Source organism: Carettochelys insculpta, chromosome 5 (genome assembly GCF_033958435.1).
Source record: "Carettochelys insculpta isolate YL-2023 chromosome 5, ASM3395843v1, whole genome shotgun sequence".
NCBI lineage: Eukaryota > Metazoa > Chordata > Testudines > Carettochelyidae > Carettochelys > Carettochelys insculpta.
Window position 1 is genome coordinate 911409 of NC_134141.1, and position 17623 is coordinate 929031.

The window sequence follows — 17623 nt, forward strand, 5'->3', positions numbered from 1 at the left end:
TAGAGAACCACACTATAAACCACAGATATAAGCAGAGCCTTGCTTAGGGGCAAGGTCCAGGTGACAATCCAATTCCCTTCCTCTGACAGCCACTGGTAATGGGGATGATGATATAAGTCTGACCCAGGTGCTATCCCTGAAACACAGAACCACTCAGTAGGTTCCACTGTAATGTAATCAAGTAGCTATCTGGTAAGTTCAAAGCCAAAATTCTTTCCTCCACGGCTTACAGGAGCCAGAACGAACTTTCCTTCTGTTCCCTCCAAGTCCTAGTTTTCACGCTGTCCCATGGCTGTACAGGGAGAAGGGTTCCTTGTTACTTTCCTTCTCCCATTGCCTCAATTTCTGAGCCCTCCTCCCCAGTATGTTGCTCCCAGGCTTGCCTTGGCTACTCAAACTTTTGCCAAGAAGCAGAAAAAGAAAGCAACCTGATTCATGTGAGATTCACTGTTGCCCATAGGATTCTCAAACTATAGCATTATTAATACATTGTTTACACATGAAAAACCCTTGTATCTTCCAATTCATACAAAACTCAAAGTTACTACCCGTTGAACCTCTCTAATCCAGCACCTCAGGACTCGACCAGTGAGGGATGAGAGAATTTGCCAGACCACAGGAGGTCAATATTGTCTAGCAGCATTGCCAATGCTTCCACTGCTTGCTTAGCTCTTAGAAGACATTTAGGGGTAAATTACAGCTAAACACCACCACAGAACACTGGGGCCCTCCCTTTTACTGGAACCCCACTCTTGAAATACTCCTCTAACCCCTGCCACCATCACTCAGGCATCTGATGAAGCGGGTCTTTGCCCACGAAAGCTTATGCTCCAAAATATCTGTTAGTCTACAAGATGTCACAGGACTTCTTGTTCTCAAAGATACAGACTAACACGGCTCCCTCTGTAACACAGAACACTGAGCGCCAGGACTGGTGGCTGCAAAACTTTATGGCAGCACACGAAATTTGGCCACATTCATGATAAATGGTCATCCAGCTAACTAAAATCATACTGGATTATGGATGTTGCCAGATGAGAGTTCTGGATTAGAGAGGTTCAACCTGTACATAAAAATCATAGAACAGCTGGAAGGGATCTTGAGAGGTCATTGAGTCTAGTCCCCTACCCCCATGGCAGGACCATATACCATCTAGATATCTGTCAGGGATGGTCTATCTAACCTGCTCTTAAATATCTTCAGTGATGGAGATTCTTCAACCTCCCTAGGCAATTTATTCCAATGTTTAACCACCCTAACAGTTAAGATGTTTTTCCTAATGTTCAACCTAAACCTCCCTTGCTGCAGTTTAAACCCATTGCTTCTTGTTCCATTCTCAGAGACCAAGAAGAACAATTTTTCTCCCTCATCATTGTAACATTCTATTCAGTACTTGTAAACTGCTATCATGTCCCCTCTCAGTCTTCTCTTTTCTAAACTAAACAAACCGAGTTCTTTCTATCTTCCCTCATAGCTCATGTTCTCTAAACCTTTAATCATTCTTGCTTTTTCCTGGACCTTCTCCAATATCTCCACATCCTTCTTGAAATGTGGTGTCCAGAACTGGACACAATACTGAGGCCTAATCAGTGCAAAGCAGGGCAGAAGAACGACTTTTCATGTCTTCCTCACAACACTCCTGTTAATGCACCCCAGAATCACATTTGCTTTTTTTTTGCAACAGTGTCACACTGTTAGACAGTCACTTCCCATTCTATTCTCCATTATCTCCTTTCTCCCTACCCTCCATTTGTTACCAGCACTTGTGCCTTGCTTCATTTTCAGCTCTTCAGGGCACTGACTGTCTCTTACTATATTTTTGTACAGCACAAAACATTCAGGGGCACTGAACTCAGTTGGGGCCAGAGCCCTGTTAAGTTCTTTCTGCTACCTTGGAAAGCTTAAAAACGGTAGCAGAAACACGATCTGAAGATTATGACAAGAGCACTCCATCTACACTCACATTTTGAAGTATCTACAAATTTGATTTTTTAAAATGAAGAAAAAAGAGTAACGTCTACAGAAGCTGATGATATCCCAATTGGGGAAGTAGTCCACTGATTCTACAAGAGGATTTGTTGGCATTTTTGATGAGACGCTCAGTGGTGCACAGAAAGCACAGACTATGAACAAATTAAAACTTCACAAGTATCAGACTAACTGTAACATGTTAGTGTCCAACGGAGGTTATTTTCTGGCCCATATAATACCTTAATTAAAACTATGTTCACATTATAAATTTATCTACCCAGTTATTTCAACTCCAAGTCTTCGATCTGTTTAGACAGGAAACTGTCCCCAGCCATCATGTTACTTCCAACACTCTCTCACTCTTAAGAGGAGACACGTCTTTCACAACATCCCTAGTAGAAGCCATGATGATTAAAACACTTAACTGTTAAATATTTGCATTTAACTGGCTAACCTTTTTAATGTTGGGCCTGTTGCCCAGCCTCAGCACCCCAGCTGGCGGCCCCTTTGCAGCCAGGGCTGCTGCACAGCCGGGCCCCTCTGGAGTTCACTGGCAAGAGCTGGTTAACTGGTAAGCACAATGAATAGTAACACAGAGCTAGCCATGTTAGTCTGTATTCTAACAAAACAAAACAGCAGTAATGCATCATTTTAAAGACTAACAAAATGATTTATTCGGTGATGCGCTTTTGTGGGACAGATCCACTTTGATCTGATGAAGTGGGTCTCTCCCACGAAATCTCATCACGGAATAAATCATGTTGCTGTTTTCTTTCGGTAAGCACACTACTAAGCCTTAATCATTTAACATCCCAAGCCTCTATCATGCTGTGATACCTGAGGTATCGTGAAGCACTTCTGTGGACCTCCGCACAAATGCAGCAGATTACCCAGCAGCAAAAGGCTGCCAGACAAGAGCTACCATGCATACCACATCTCTTCTGGCTGTAAGCCTAGAAGCATGCACAAGGTAACAACTGAGGGATTTACATCTAGAATAGACACATCTGAATGGATGACCTGAAGTTTTACACCAGTTTCAATTCATGGACTAGACAGAGCTCTCAGAAGATTCTTAAACCCAGGAATTCAAAACCAGTACCACAATTATGATAATAAATTGCTGCTCATACCTTCTCTCCCACTCTGCATATTAAAGACTCCAGTCTCTCTTCAATTTCAGATGGCTCAGATGTCCTCCTCCTTTTGTGAGGTTGTCCTCCTGTTTCAATACATTAATGAAACCAAAAATGCCAGTTAAATAATTTCTTTTTTAAAAATGTTTTGAACAATTCTGTCAGCCTGAGCCCACATTACAGTTATGTGCTATAATAAAAAAATACCTACAATATGTTCAAACTAACAGATTAACTAAAATGCATTCAACTTCCATGGCCACTTTATTCCTTAGGATTTTGTTTGCAGCTAAACAAACTCTTTTCATCTTCTTACTTGAAAGATGTTATTGGCTATGCATTTGGACAGGCATTTCTGCTAAATCGACAAGATATAATATCAGTGGAGAGTAAGTTACATGCACATTATACAGGTAGTATTAAGTACTGCTCATCTGAAGTATCATATGGGGTTATCTGGCAACAAAGATAGCACAAGAATGTGCCTGGGCAAGGATGTTCATATAGCCTTTTGTTTATAAAGATTTTATATTTTGAAAAAAGACTAGACAAACTAGCAATAAAGACCTTTTAGAGCAGATTTTAGTTAAACTTAGTCATTTGGAATTCATCTTTGAAGGTCAGAGCTACAAATATTGGTAGCAAAAGTAGTAGAATCTCTATCTGTAGCACTGCATCATGTTAACTATATATTCCCCTCAAAGGTGCATCTCTTCTCGATACGTTCTTATACTCTTATCACCAAGGCATTAAGGGACATGACTGACAGCTAATACACATGGTTCATGTTCTCACCATCTCCCGGGGGAGCACTGTACGTACAGCGTCCTTTGTTTTATTAGAGCTTTGCCTTTTTAAAAAGCTATCCATTGCTGTATAGGTGGTGAATATAAAGGGGAAAATAGTGCCCCTTGCAGATGATGCAAAGGTGGAAAGTTTGTGATGGTCTTTAGTTCCCATGGTGTTTGGTGATGAGCTAGGAACTGGCCACTGAGGAAGTCTGCATCCTGCACAGATGAACCTTCCCCTTATGGTAGTAAATTCTATTGTGCCACAGGAGTGAAGTGTAGAGCAACGAAGGGTCCTGTGGCACCTTATAGACTAACAGAAAAGTTTAGAGCATGAGCTTTCGTGAGTTAACTCACTTCTTCAGATGCTGGTCCTGGAAATCTGCAAGGCCAGGTATAAATAGGCCAGAGCAAGGCTGGGGATAACGAGGTTAGCTCAGTCAGGCAGGCTGAGTTGTATTGTCCTCAGTAGATCTGGAGGTGTGAACTCCAAGAGAGGGGAAGCTGCCTCCAGATCTACTGATGACAATACAACTCAGCCTGCCTGACTGAGCTAACCTCGTTATCCCCAGCCTTGCTCTGGCCTATTTATACCTGGCCTTGCAGATTTCCAGGACCAGCATCTGAAGAAGTGAGTTAACTCACGAAAGCTCATGCTCTAAACTTTTCTGTTAGTCTATAAGGTGCCACAGGACCCTTCGTTGCTCTACAGATCCAGACTAACACGGCTACCCCTCTGATACTTGAGGAGTGAAGTGGTTCATCATAGTCCTCATGCCAGAGCTTTAGCTGATCTTTTAAACATATTGAGCCCAGGTCACTGAATACCTTCAAGATAAAGACCAAGACCACGATGAAACTCTAAAAAAATCAGTGTAAAATGCAGGACAGTTGAACATGCTTCCCGTAGCCTTTGTTGTAACAGTCTGTAGTAGGTAGTCTGATGGCTTTATGTCCAGATATATTACATTAGTATTAGTGTCAGCAAAGAACCCAATAGCCAATAACCTACAGACTGACATGACTGTCTCTGGCTGAGAACGTTTAACAAAAGCAGAATGCCCCAGGGTTGCAAATTCTCCAGAGTGACCACCATCACCAGTCTTGCTTGAGTTCAGTTTCAGCCAGTTGTTCACATATCAGCCAATGCCAAAGTACTGGGTTACCTTGGTGATAGCTGCATGCCTGTATGCAGTGAAGAACAGGTAGAGCCAACTCACATGTACAATGCTGGCACATGAATACAGCCATCTCATCAATTTGCCTACAGACTGCCTGTAGAACTGAACTGGGGAAATGGAGGCAGCCTGTTGGCAGGCTGCAGATTCATACAGTTTGTAAAGCCTTTCTGAATGAATATTCCTTTTCAGTGAAGTAGAATGCTGTTTCTTCACAGAACTGGTGTGGGCTGTAGACACTCAGTACTGAAGTAATTTAATAACCCTGGAAAGCTCCTTAAGGCAGGATTTGAGAAGTTCAGCAAAGATTGACAGGAAAGTTTTTGTGGACTCTAACAGCTCCAGCGTAGGCTAGAAAAAAATTCTTTGTTTCTGCCTTTGTTTCCCACCCTCTCTCCACCTAATGCAGGTTGTCAGAAAACCAAAGAGACCTGCATGATGAGAGGAAAGAAGGGAACATTTGGGGCCAGCATGTTGATGGTTCACACTACTGTACTACGACGATTCGTCATGCTGTCCACTCCTGAGTGACAATTTGCTACCATGCTCCTCTACAAAGGCAGAGACTAGGGGATCCCCATGTAAAAAAGTAGGCCACACATGGCAAGCAGATGGTGGGTAGATACAGTTTAAAATGTATTTAGCACCTTACAACAGCATTACATCCTTTTATAGTTACTGCATTAAATGAAATGGTTGAGTGAAAACAACATTTTTGGCATTTAGCTCACACCTACCTACTACTTTATCAATCAAAACAATACAACAGGCAGTGCTTTTGTGCTGGTATTGAGTAGCTCAGTAGCCCCAGGCCTGGGATTGGCTAGGCAGTGGAGGCAGGGAGCAGGCTGACTACCATCTTTTTTTTTTTTTTTTTTTAACTACCAGCCTGTACTGGAAACGACATCAGTCTGAAAAAGTGGGTCTGCTCCACGAAAGCTCGTCACCTAATAAATGCTCTTGTTAGTCTTTAAAGTGCTACACGACCGCTGGTTTGTTTCGTTTCGTTTTGTTTTGTTAGAACACAGGCTAACCAGGCCACCTCTCCCTCGCCCCTGCGGCTACGCTTTCATTTTGGGAACACGCGCACCAAGGAAACCGAAGTAAAACAACCTGGTTCGTGCTGGGAGCCCCCTGGGTGAGGGCACAGGGCCCTGGTGCTGAGCACTCAAGGGACGCGTTTGCACATCCCATACAGGATGCGACTCGCGTGCAGCTCACACGACCGGGACAACGGCCACACTAGGTCAGTCTAGGCCAGTGTCCTGCCTGCGGCCGGCGCCAGGGGCCTGAGGGACGGGACGGGACAGACCATCGAGAGCGCCCCGCCCCCATCCCCGCGGAACGCGGGCGGCTCTTTCCCGCGCCCTCTGCCACGCCCAAGGGGAGCGGAACCCGGCGCGCACCGACCGTGGCGAAGGCGGGCGGCCAGGTGGGCGCCTGGCTCCAGCTCGCAGCGCGGGAGCGGGCGCGCTCAGCTCCCGGGAGACCGCGGCGCCGGGACCAGGGGCGATGCGCCCCCGCACTCCCCGCTCCCGCTCCCGCCCCCGCCGCGCTCGTGGCGCCGGCAGCGCCACACTTCCCCGGGCCCGGCCCGGCCCGGCCCCGCACTCACCATCGTTCTCGTCGCTGTGCCGCCGGCGCGACATGCTGGCGGGGGCGGGAACGGCGCTGGGCAGAGACCGCGGCGACGCTGAGAAGCGTTTCCCTCCGGCCGCCCCCTCCCGCTTCGACTTCCTGTCCGCTGCTAGCTGCTTCCGGGGTAAAGGGCGACGAGCGAGTCGCCTCGCCTCGCCCCGCCCCCTCCCTCGCTCAGCGCCTCGCGACGGCGCGGCGGGGGATGACTTCCGGGGCGGGCGAGGGACAGTCGCGAAATTACCACAGTCCCTGTGAGGCGGCGAACTCGAGCAAGGGCCCGATCCTGCCCTGACGCCCCAAACTCCCCACGAACCCGACCCCGGGATACTCTCAGCTCCCGATCTTGCTCTGAGTGGAGCCAATGTCCCAGCTCCCCCCGGCACCAATGGGCCCGATCCTGAGGGACCCCCAGCGCGCTCCTGGTCCCAGTCGAACCAGTGTCCAACCTACTGCTGGCTCCAGTGGGCCCGATTCTGAACCCCCGAAGCTGCCATTGCCCCGCCAGGCCTGAGGAGCGGGGCAGGGCCGGTGGCGATGGAGGCAAATGGCAGCACCTTCCTCGAGACGTGGTGGCTTAGTCCAGCGTGGAGCAAGTGCAGCCACTCCTGGGCCCCACACTCCGAGCAGCCACAGCCGGGCACAGGTGTCCTGGTTTGGGGCCCAGGCCTTGCGACTGCACATCCCCTACACCGGCAGCACCCCCACCAGTGTCTGGGCAGATCTTCGCCCACCGCCGCCTGCCACGCGCCCCAGAGCCAGAGAGAACACCCCATCCACGCCTGTAACAGCCCGGACAGAGCGTCACCCGTCAGCTCCCCGCACGCCTGTAACAGCCCGGACAGAGCGTCACCCGTCAGCTCCCCCCACGCCTGTAACAGCCCGGACAGAGCGTCACCCGTCAGCTCCCCCCACGCCTGTAACAGCCCGGACAGAGCGTCACCCGTCAGCTCCCCCCACGCCTGTAACAGCCCGGACAGAGCGTCACCCGTCAGCTCCCCCCACGCCTGTAACAGCTCGGACAGAGCGTCACCCGTCAGCTGCCCCCACGCCTGTAACAGCCCGGACAGAGCGTCACCCGTCAGCTCCCCCCACGCCTGTAACAGCCCGGACAGAGCGTCACCCGTCAGCTCCCCCCACGCCTGTAACAGCCCGGACAGAGCGTCACCCGTCAGCTCCCCCCACGCCTGTAACAGCCCGGACAGAGCGTCACCCGTCAGCTCCCCCCACGCCTGTAACAGCCCGGACAGAGCGTCACCCGTCAGCTCCCCGCACGCCTGTAACAGCCCGGACAGAGCGTCACCCGTCAGCTCCCCCCACGCCTGTAACAGCTCGGACAGAGCGTCACCCGTCAGCTGCCCCCACGCCTGTAACAGCTCGGACAGAGCGTCACCCGTCAGCTGCCCCCACGCCTGTAACAGCCCGGACAGAGCGTCACCCGTCAGCTCCCCCCACGCCTGTAACAGCCCGGACAGAGCGTCACCCGTCAGCTCCCCCCACGCCTGTAACAGCTCGGACAGAGCGTCACCCGTCAGCTGCCCCCACGCCTGTAACAGCTCGGACAGAGCGTCACCCGTCAGCTGCCCCCACGCCTGTAACAGCCCGGACAGAGCGTCACCCGTCAGCTCCCCCCACGCCTGTAACAGCCCGGACAGAGCGTCACCCGTCAGCTGCCCCCACGCCTGTAACAGCCCGGACAGAGCGTCACCCGTCAGCTCCCCGCACGCCTGTAACAGCCCGGACAGAGCGTCACCCGTCAGCTCCCCCCACGCCTGTAACAGCCCGGACAGAGCGTCACCCGTCAGCTCCCCCCACGCCTGTAACAGCCCGGACAGAGCGTCACCCGTCAGCTCCCCCCACGCCTGTAACAGCTCGGACAGAGCGTCACCCGTCAGCTGCCCCCACGCCTGTAACAGCTCGGACAGAGCGTCACCCGTCAGCTGCCCCCACGCCTGTAACAGCCCGGACAGAGCGTCACCCGTCAGCTCCCCCCACGCCTGTAACAGCCCGGACAGAGCGTCACCCGTCAGCTCCCCCCACGCCTGTAACAGCTCGGACAGAGCGTCACCCGTCAGCTGCCCCCACGCCTGTAACAGCTCGGACAGAGCGTCACCCGTCAGCTGCCCCCACGCCTGTAACAGCCCGGACAGAGCGTCACCCGTCAGCTCCCCCCACGCCTGTAACAGCCCGGACAGAGCGTCACCCGTCAGCTCCCCCCACGCCTGTAACAGCCCGGACAGAGCGTCACCCGTCAGCTCCCCCCACGCCTGTAACAGCCCGGACAGAGCGTCACCCGTCAGCTCCCCCCACGCCTGTAACAGCCCGGACAGAGCGTCACCCGTCAGCTCCCCGCACGCCTGTAACAGCCCGGACAGAGCGTCACCCGTCAGCTCCCCGCACGCCTGTAACAGCCCGGACAGAGCGTCACCCGTCAGCTCCCCCCACGCCTGTAACAGCCCGGACAGAGCGTCACCCGTCAGCTCCCCCCACGCCTGTAACAGCCCGGACAGACCGTCACCCGTCAGCTCCCCCCACGCCTGTAACAGCCCGGACAGACCGTCACCCGTCAGCTCCCCCCACGCCTGTAACAGCCCGGACAGAGCGTCACCCGTCAGCTCCCCCCACGCCTGTAACAGCCCGGACAGACCGTCACCCGTCAGCTCCCCCCACGCCTGTAACAGCCCGGACAGACCGTCACCCATCAGCTCCCCCCATGCACCTCTTACAGCCCAGACGGACCATCCCCCATCAGCTCCCCTCACACCTCTTACAGCCCAGACAGACCGTCACTACCAGCTCCCCCCATGCACCTCTTACAGCCTGGACAGACTGTCACCCATCAGCTCCCCCTGTGCACCTCTTACAGCCCTGACAGACCGTCACTAATCAGCTCCCCCCACACCTCTTACAGCCCGGACAGACCGTCACTAATCAGCTCCCCCCACACCTCTTACAGCCCGGACAGACTGTCACTACCAGCTCCCCCCATGCACCTCTTACAGCCCGGACAGACCGTCACCCATCAGCTTCCCCCACACCTCTTACAGCCCGGACAGACCGTCACCCATCAGCTCCCCCCACACCTCTTACAGCCTGGACAAACTGTCACCCATAAGCTCCCCCCCATTCATCTCACGCTGCAGGAGGCAGTTCATGCACAACCAGACAGTGCGGTCAGTGAATGAAATCCCATCACAAAAACACTTCAGGCCTAGCTCCTCTCAACTACGTAGGTGCCTGACTAACTGCAATTTGTGGAACAACTCCTAAAAGCCTTAGACAAGCTGGGCCACTGATACTTGTCTGGGCACAACCTTGCAAATACATCCATGTGGGAGCCCCTCTGGGCTTCATAAATCTTTGATCAACTGTCCAAGGGACCAGAAAAAGTCAGTTGCCTGTTGGAGTGTGGGACATGCTGCTGCAATGCAAAGAGGGAGCAAGGAATTGTGCAATGAACGAGATGACACCTGAATGCGCAGTAGTCAACAGGTGGGTTGTGGGCCAAATCTGGACCTGCAGATACTTTTGAATGCACCTCAAAATCTTTTTATTTACTTATTAGTATTATCATAGAATTGAAAGGAGCCTCAAGAGGTCATCAGGTCTAGTCCCCTACATTCATGGCAGCGTTATTATCCTAATAGTAGTAACAGGTAGCCCTGTTAGTCTGTACTCCAACAAAACAAAGCAGCAGAAGTGTATTTATTTATAAATGTGTAAATATAAATTTATTCAGGGATAAGCTTTTGTGGGACAGACCCACGTCTGTCCAATGAAAGCTCATCACCGATAAATCATTTTGTTAGTCTTTAAAGTGCTACATTTCTTATCCTAATAATAGTTATTGTTAGTATTATTTTTATCCTGAGTTCTGGACCTTGACTAAGAAATTTAGACCTTGACAAAATCCAATGGATAATCTCTGCCTTAAAGTGTTCACAGAATTCAGGGAGTTGCCTGTTGGATTTCATACTGTAACTAGAATTACAAATTTAAAACTGTCTCACACCCTGTTCAATGTATGTTATTCACTGAAAAAACAGAGCTAGTTGGACATTGCCCCCACAGAACTATTTTCTAAGGAAAATCCAGTTTTGTTTAAAATCATTTTGGGGGAAAATGTACATTTTCAACAAAGTTTCAGATTATTTTGGATTTCTTGGCTTGAAGTCAAAATATTTTGTTTTAATAAGGTAAAAATATTTCATTTTTACTTTCTTGTTTTCATGTATTTCATTTTGACATTATGTGTTAAATATATTTCACATTCTGGAGTATACCATTGTGTTTCCACATTATCAAAATAAAATGTTCCGAATAGAAATTTTTTGGTGTTTCCATGCTGCGACACTGTTCAAAAACTCATCTTTTTGTTCCAAAACAAATTTCAGAATGTTGGCATTTCCTGCAGGATGGAAGTTCCCCTTTCTAGCCAGCTCTGTGAATGTGCGTGTCCCATGTGGTGAAGAACATCCTGCGACCGAGCAAGATTTGAATTCCTGGCGTGCTCCAATAAGAAAGCAGGGAAGCAAGGTGGACAAAGGAGGCTAGAAACCCAAGTGCAAGCATGTTGGTGTCACAGACACAGTAAGGATATTGGCATCTGCAGTATTGACTCACACTTAACTTGCGTTAATGTGAGTCGAAATTCTGGTGTTCCCAGGGCCTGGGGCTTGGTGGCAGCGCAGCTCCTCCGCCAGCACCCTGCTCCAGCCCCTGGCTCTCCCAGCTGGGAGAAGCCGGGCAGGCAGACAGCTGAGGTGATGCGACTTTTCCCTGGCTGCCCACCACTGTGAGAGCCAGGAAACTGTCCAGTGCTGGTCAGCTTCCTGGCTGCTGCAAGCCCAGGGGAGCCAAGAGCCAGGCTGCAGCCTGGTTCCCGGCTCCCCCCAGCCTGTGCGAAATTTGAGTTACGACAGGTTGCCCAGGAATGCAACACTTGGGGATCTAACTTGGGGATCTGCTGTACCACACATTTCCCAGTCTCTCTGACTGTAGCAGTTTTACATGGTTCTAGTTTATTTGTATGAATAGTAACACCACCCAGATGATCAGTTCCTAAGAGTTATTTTGTCTGCACAGTTATAGTTATTGTAAAAAGGTTGTGAATTGTAAATTGTCCCTGAAGTGAAGTGTTTCCAGGAAGGAGGTGTCAGATGAGACATGCTTCCTCCCTCATAGGGAGAGTAGAACTGCCACCTGCCTACCTGGGAAGGCAGAGAGACCAGGACACTGTAAAACCTATGACCTGCTATGCGCTGTTTAGCATTTTGGTCAGTCACACTCTCCAATGAACTGGCCGGGGTTTTTGAAATTATGATTGTGTTGGTATAAAGCAATGCAACAAAACTTGCAAGATAGGAAGTGATGATCCAGATTGTTCTGCACTTAAGTTGAAAATTTTGGTCTCTGAAGGCCTGGCATGAAGATCTCCCATCAGCTATCTGGTAACTTTTGTGAACACAGTTTTTTGTAGTCTTAGATCCTTAAAAGATTACAGCTTGCTGCTGGTTGTAGGGCAGTGGTAAAGACTGCCTTTAGCATTGGTTGTCTATAGCATATTCTTAATGTTTTGAATTTACAGTATTAATATATAGTGTTCAATGTGTGTTTGATGAGCACATTTACAAATCTGTGTTTTGCATGTGTGTTCTGTAGATCACAGAAAAGGATTTATGTCTAAGTGCAGTGACACAGCAGTGATATCTTCTGTGCTGCTAGATGGAGGAGATGAAGTGGAGACCTGTATTTTAAGATTTCCAGATTTGGACTTGAAAGATACTACTCCTTTGACAGCCAAAAGCAATCTGAAAGCGGAATTAAATGCTGGTCTGAGAAAGAAGTATGCATTTGCAAAGAAGAAGGTACACTTTAGTATAATACTTCACTGAATATGTTCATAATTCAGGTTATACAACTGCCTGATTTCTTTGTTATCTTGTAAGAACTGTTTTTACACAGTTCCTGTCTCATTCATGGTACACCCTTAATTCTGGTTATATTTATAAGATGAAAATAATTTGGCAGCATTAATATAATATTTAAATGAAAGGAGCCTGAAATTAAGCCCTTTAAGACTCTCAAACCCTCAAGATGACAGTACCCCTTCAAGAATCTGATGTGTCTTGTGTATGCCAAGTTTCAGCTCACTTAAAATCTATTTTCTTACCGAATCAGACATAAAAATACAAAAATGTCACAGCACGCTTACTGAAAAATAGCTTATGTTCTCATTTTAACATGTGATGATAAAATCAATCAATTGGAATATAAATATTGTACTTGCATTTCATTGTATGCAATATAAACAAGTCATTGTGTGAAATGTTAGTTTGTACTGACTTCACTAGTGCTTTTGATGTACTAGGCAAATATCTAGATGAGTTGATGTACCCCAGAAGAACTCTACATATATCCCTAACCACTGCTTTAAGGCAAATGGAAATGTAACTGTTGCCTAAATGTAAATGCTTAAAGTTTAGCATATAGTAAAACTCTAATTGAATTGGGCCTAAGAGAGAATATTAGTGCTTTAAAGTACTGTCACAGGTTTTCAGCTGCAAGATAAATGAAAAGGTGAATCTGAAACATAGAATTCAAACATATATAAATCAGTGTTAAAGAGACGTTCTCTACTTGAAATTGTCAGTTTAAAGAAAAAAAATGACCTGACGTTTCCAATCCAAAATCTGCCTCTGAGTCTTCCTGTCAATTTTGGCAATACTGTGTAAAACAGTATCTTTGTACTCTTTTATAAAGTTTGGCATTTTAATGTTGCTGCGTGAAAGTTTCACATATTCATCGTAGTCAGGTGTCCTCTGGTGTAACATTGAAACCCACTTTACATATGGTGATTTTGCTTCTCCAGAGTAAACAACAGTAGCAACTGATTATAGTGAAACTGACTGTTACACAGAGTATTGTCAAATACACTGACAAACTTGAGAGAAATATTTTTCTTTAATTACTGGGTTTCATGCAACAATCATGGGTGAGGAAAAATTCATCAGACAGAAATGTAATGTGATAAAAGGTTAGTGTCATTTTAACAATGTTATTCCTGTTTACAGACCTTAAAAACTGGCATTTGTTTGTGAAGATATGTTTTCAAGATTAAAAACAAAGCATTGCATTGTTCGGTTACAGTGAACTTGACAAGTGCCGCAAACCTAAGTTTGCAGAGAATACCGTGAGCTATGATTTGAGCGTAGACCGCCCAGTGTGGTGGTCACAATGTTCTTCTGTGGCATTTGAGTGTTTTCACTACCATTTAAAAACCGTCTGAGAGCTATTTGAGACGCCTAGCTGTGGGCTCAGCTCTGCTACTCTTACTCATACACGTTGCGGTGCTGAATGTACATGTTATGTGGCACCATGTGCGTATCTGTGAACACATATCCCAGAATGGCTGCATGACGGTCCCCCAGACAGGGAGCAGAGAGGGTCATGATCCCTGAAGTCACACCACATTCTCTTTCCCCTGTCTCGACAAGCTTAGCTCCATCATGCTACTGTGCTCTCCTTTCCCATCCTCCTTCACTTGTCCCCACCTCCTTACCATCCTCCTGACAGGCTGGGGCCAAGGCCTTATGGTAATCCTGGAGAAAACACGGGGAAGGTAAACACGTCTTGTCTTTAATGCCTAGGCTCAGCCACGGGGCTGCTGGTGGAAGTGTATGTCTCAGAGGGAGCCAGGCAGCAGGGAGAGCAGACACAGCCATCCTGGCAGTGCGCTCCAGCAACAGGTTGCGAGGAGCTGGGGAGAGAACATGGGGAACATTTTAGGGATGTGGCGAGATCGTGGAATATGCCATCCAAATGTGTGATGTCCCCCAAACAACAGGGCTGCCGAGGGGCTTGCCCATGATCAGGAGACCATAGTGTTATTTCACATATAAGATGTCTTTGCTCCAACAGTGGAAACTGCAGCGCTGCTGCTGGTTGGTGTGTGCACTTACGGTGACCACGTGAGAAATGAGAGTGAGACCTGAGAGAGCACTGACGTACACAGGAATTTCGTTCCAAGCTGTGCGCTGGGCAGCAGCCCACTTCCCTGAGGCACACAGAGGTGATTCTGCTGGGAGGCAGTAGGAGTCAGTCATGGGGACTGAGGGGTGCTGTGGCAGCACAGGAACCGTGTCCCCCCAGAGAAGAGGAAGTGCTTGTGTTTCTCCAATGGGTTGGAGCCTCATACTGTAAAGCTTCCCAATATGGCTCCCTAACCTGAGCCTCGGAAGTAACCCCCAGCCAGTTGATATGGCAGCTGTTTCTAATGGGACCAAGAACTTTGGCAGGGCAGATTGAAGGCCTCTCTGGAAATGGCATTGCTGAGGAATCACAGGGTGCTTGCTTAGCTTAACACCATGCCCAGCTGTTGGGAAGCCTGTTTAGAAGCACCACATCACTCAGATTTCTCCTTCACCCAGTTTTAAGTTGCATAACAGAATCTAGGAAGAAACCAAAGCCTAACCGATGGTGTTTGTATGCATTGCAGGCCTTTGCCCTCTTTGTCAAAGGAAAGCAAGTGCCAGCTTCAGCTAACTGTCCTCCAGACGTGTGTGGAGTGGGACATAGGTGGAAATGCTGCAGAAAAACCTTTACAGACCTCACTGGCATTCACAGACATGTGGCCATGCACCATTGCAGTGACATCCAGGAGCAGACAGGTTGGATTTTAAAGCAGTTGGCTGCTGAAGCCAGCACCTCAAGAAACCCGGCTTTTTCAGAGGAGGCAGACAGGCTAAATGATCCCACTTGTGACAGCCAGGAGCTCTCTGATAGGCTTCCAGACACAAGCCACATTAGTGTTGATGAACTGACAAGGTAAGAAACTGCTTCAACAACATGAAAACTGTTTCTCACTGCCAGCCGGGGAACCCAGTATGAGTGCATTCCTGTAGCTGTTTGCACTGGTCTAACTACTGCCATTTAAAATAAGTTTTAATTAAACTGTTGAAACTCTTGTGTATGACAAGACCTTAGTTGATGCAACTTCACACCTTCATTTCATCCTGATCACAAGTTTAGATTCCCTCAAGCCCCTCTAAGATCTACCCTGGACTCCTTCCCACTTACGAAACACACTGTATGCAGCCATTCTGACCTATGCCAAGGGGTGTAAAGTTCCCCTCCCTCATCCCATGTTGATCTGGGAGCATCTCACGCTCACTTTATCCCGGTGTAAATGACTGCACACAGTGGAAGGCAGTGGCGAATCAGGCCCCCTCTCTGTATTTTTCCCGCTGAGTCAAAGACAGTCTGTGGTGGAAGGACTCACACACTAGAAGCTCAGAGAAAGGCATTTCTCAAGCAAAGCAACTAGCAGGAAAGGACGAGATTATGTGGGCTACCCTCTGCTGTCACCTCTCCTGACTGCAGTGTGCGGGTTTTAACATCTTCCACATTCCTCTGTGGACGTACATTAATCTTACTGAATGTAAGAGAGTCAAAGTTACACCGCTTCAGAATCTGGCCCCTGGTTGACCCTTTTTAAAAGAAGTGCATATTTTTTGCACTTGGCCAGTTCAGATGGTTCAGTTTTCAGATTTTATCCCTGTCCTCAAGAAGTCTCTGACGCGTCTAGAACCCACAAGTCCTTGCGCTGCACGTGTTTAAAGAAATCTGCTTCTCAAATGCACGCAAGGAACGAGCTGTTGGCAATAATATGCCATGTAGAACCAGTTAGTTTTTGTCAACCTTGCTAAGGCCAGGCTATCGAAAACAAGGGATAGAGGGATTTGTTCCAGCTCTGACTTAATGCCACTTCTTGAAGTAAATGGAAACAAACAGCATAGCCCCACAAAGCCCTTTGACACCAGCCTGGAGGAAAGTGGCCTGTTTTGTAAGGATGACTTCCCCGTCTGACACCAATTCCCTGCACAGTCATGTGCTGCTGAATCTAAACGAACTCTTCCTGTTCTCGTTTGCGGCACCTGTGGCAGTGGAGTGGGAGAAGTGCTGTTATATTACTGTTACTGCGAGGTGAAAAACCCAGAGAGGCTCTGTGGTTGGCAGAAGTCCCTGTGTCAGCACCTTCAGCTCACCGGCAAGGTAAGAGCTTAAGGAGTGGCTGTTTCCCCTCCTGCGTGTTCTCTCTGCTTCGTGAGAAATGGCGTGCCCAGAAAGCCAGGCACTCTTGCATTTAGGGAGAGAGAAGCATTTAACAAATTACATCAGGCTGTACTGTGGAGAGCTGCGTAAGGGAGAGGGTTGTTTATTGTCAGGCAGGTTTCTGTGTCTCACAACTTGACAGACATCATAGGGAGTCCTGGTACTGCAGGCCTGATGCTACCTCACTTTCTCCAGCTACTCTTTTTTTTCCTGCTCTGGTAGTTTATGTGTCTCAGCCCTCCAAACACGTCACTACAAAAGCTCAGTCCCCTCTGGGGTAGCAGAGTCCAACGTCACAAACACAAAATAAAGGAGAGTTCTCAGCCCTTTTAAAGTTACTCATCCATACACCCGCTGGGCTCTGCTCTCAGGCAGTGTACTGCCCCTTCCAATGAAACACCCCCACCAGGTCCTCAGGAATCTCCAAACAGTCCTGTTCCAGGGTGGCTTCATCAGGTGTCACTCCAGCCCAGCCCAGCCCAGCCCAGCCCTGCCCAGCCCAGCTTTTCTCACCACAGGAAGAGTGGCCAGCTGTTTTCTTCCCAAGGCTGAGTAGGCTGTCCCCTTTTCAGCCCTTTCTTTCCTACCAGTGCAATAGGCAGGGTTAATGTAGTTCCCAGGAGCACATAACCATTCCAAGTCTGTGGGGGCATTGTAAAAAGGCCACTTGACTCAACCAGCCTTATTTCCTGTGTTCTGTAGGATTAGTCACTAGGCTGTGGTGCAGAACTCCCATGAATTTCTCCAGCCTGTCCTAAGTATCAGCAGTGATGGTGCCCTGAGCACCTGCCTTGCTACCCTG

The 17623-nt window shown here is 48.7% G+C and overlaps 2 protein-coding genes across 5 annotated transcripts in view; one reads left to right on the top strand and one right to left on the bottom strand.

Moving 5' to 3' along the window:
- The window catches only part of NCBP1 (nuclear cap binding protein subunit 1), a 47292-nt gene extending 40491 nt beyond the window's left edge, over nt 1-6801 (bottom strand). For both annotated transcript variants that reach the window (XM_074994488.1, XM_074994487.1), the window contains exons 1-2: nt 6689-6801; nt 3105-3193 (exon numbers count right to left, since the gene is read on the bottom strand). In XM_074994488.1, the coding sequence (XP_074850589.1) occupies nt 3105-3193; nt 6689-6722 (123 nt within the window). In that variant the 5' untranslated portion in view covers nt 6723-6801. The remainder of the gene's footprint in view (nt 1-3104; nt 3194-6688) is intronic.
- Nucleotides 6802-11887: 5086 nt separating this feature from the next.
- Nucleotides 11888-17623, top strand: part of TSTD2 (thiosulfate sulfurtransferase like domain containing 2) — a 32478-nt gene continuing 26742 nt past the window's right edge. For 2 of the 3 annotated variants that reach the window (XM_074994489.1, XM_074994490.1), the window contains exons 1-4: nt 11888-12158; nt 12370-12575; nt 15206-15534; nt 16653-16761. In XM_074994489.1, the coding sequence (XP_074850590.1) occupies nt 12134-12158; nt 12370-12575; nt 15206-15534; nt 16653-16761 (669 nt within the window). In that variant the 5' untranslated portion in view covers nt 11888-12133. Of the gene's footprint in view, nt 12159-12369; nt 12576-14648; nt 14780-15205; nt 15535-16652; nt 16762-17623 lie in introns of those variants that run through there. The other variant, XM_074994491.1, reaches the window with a different exon arrangement.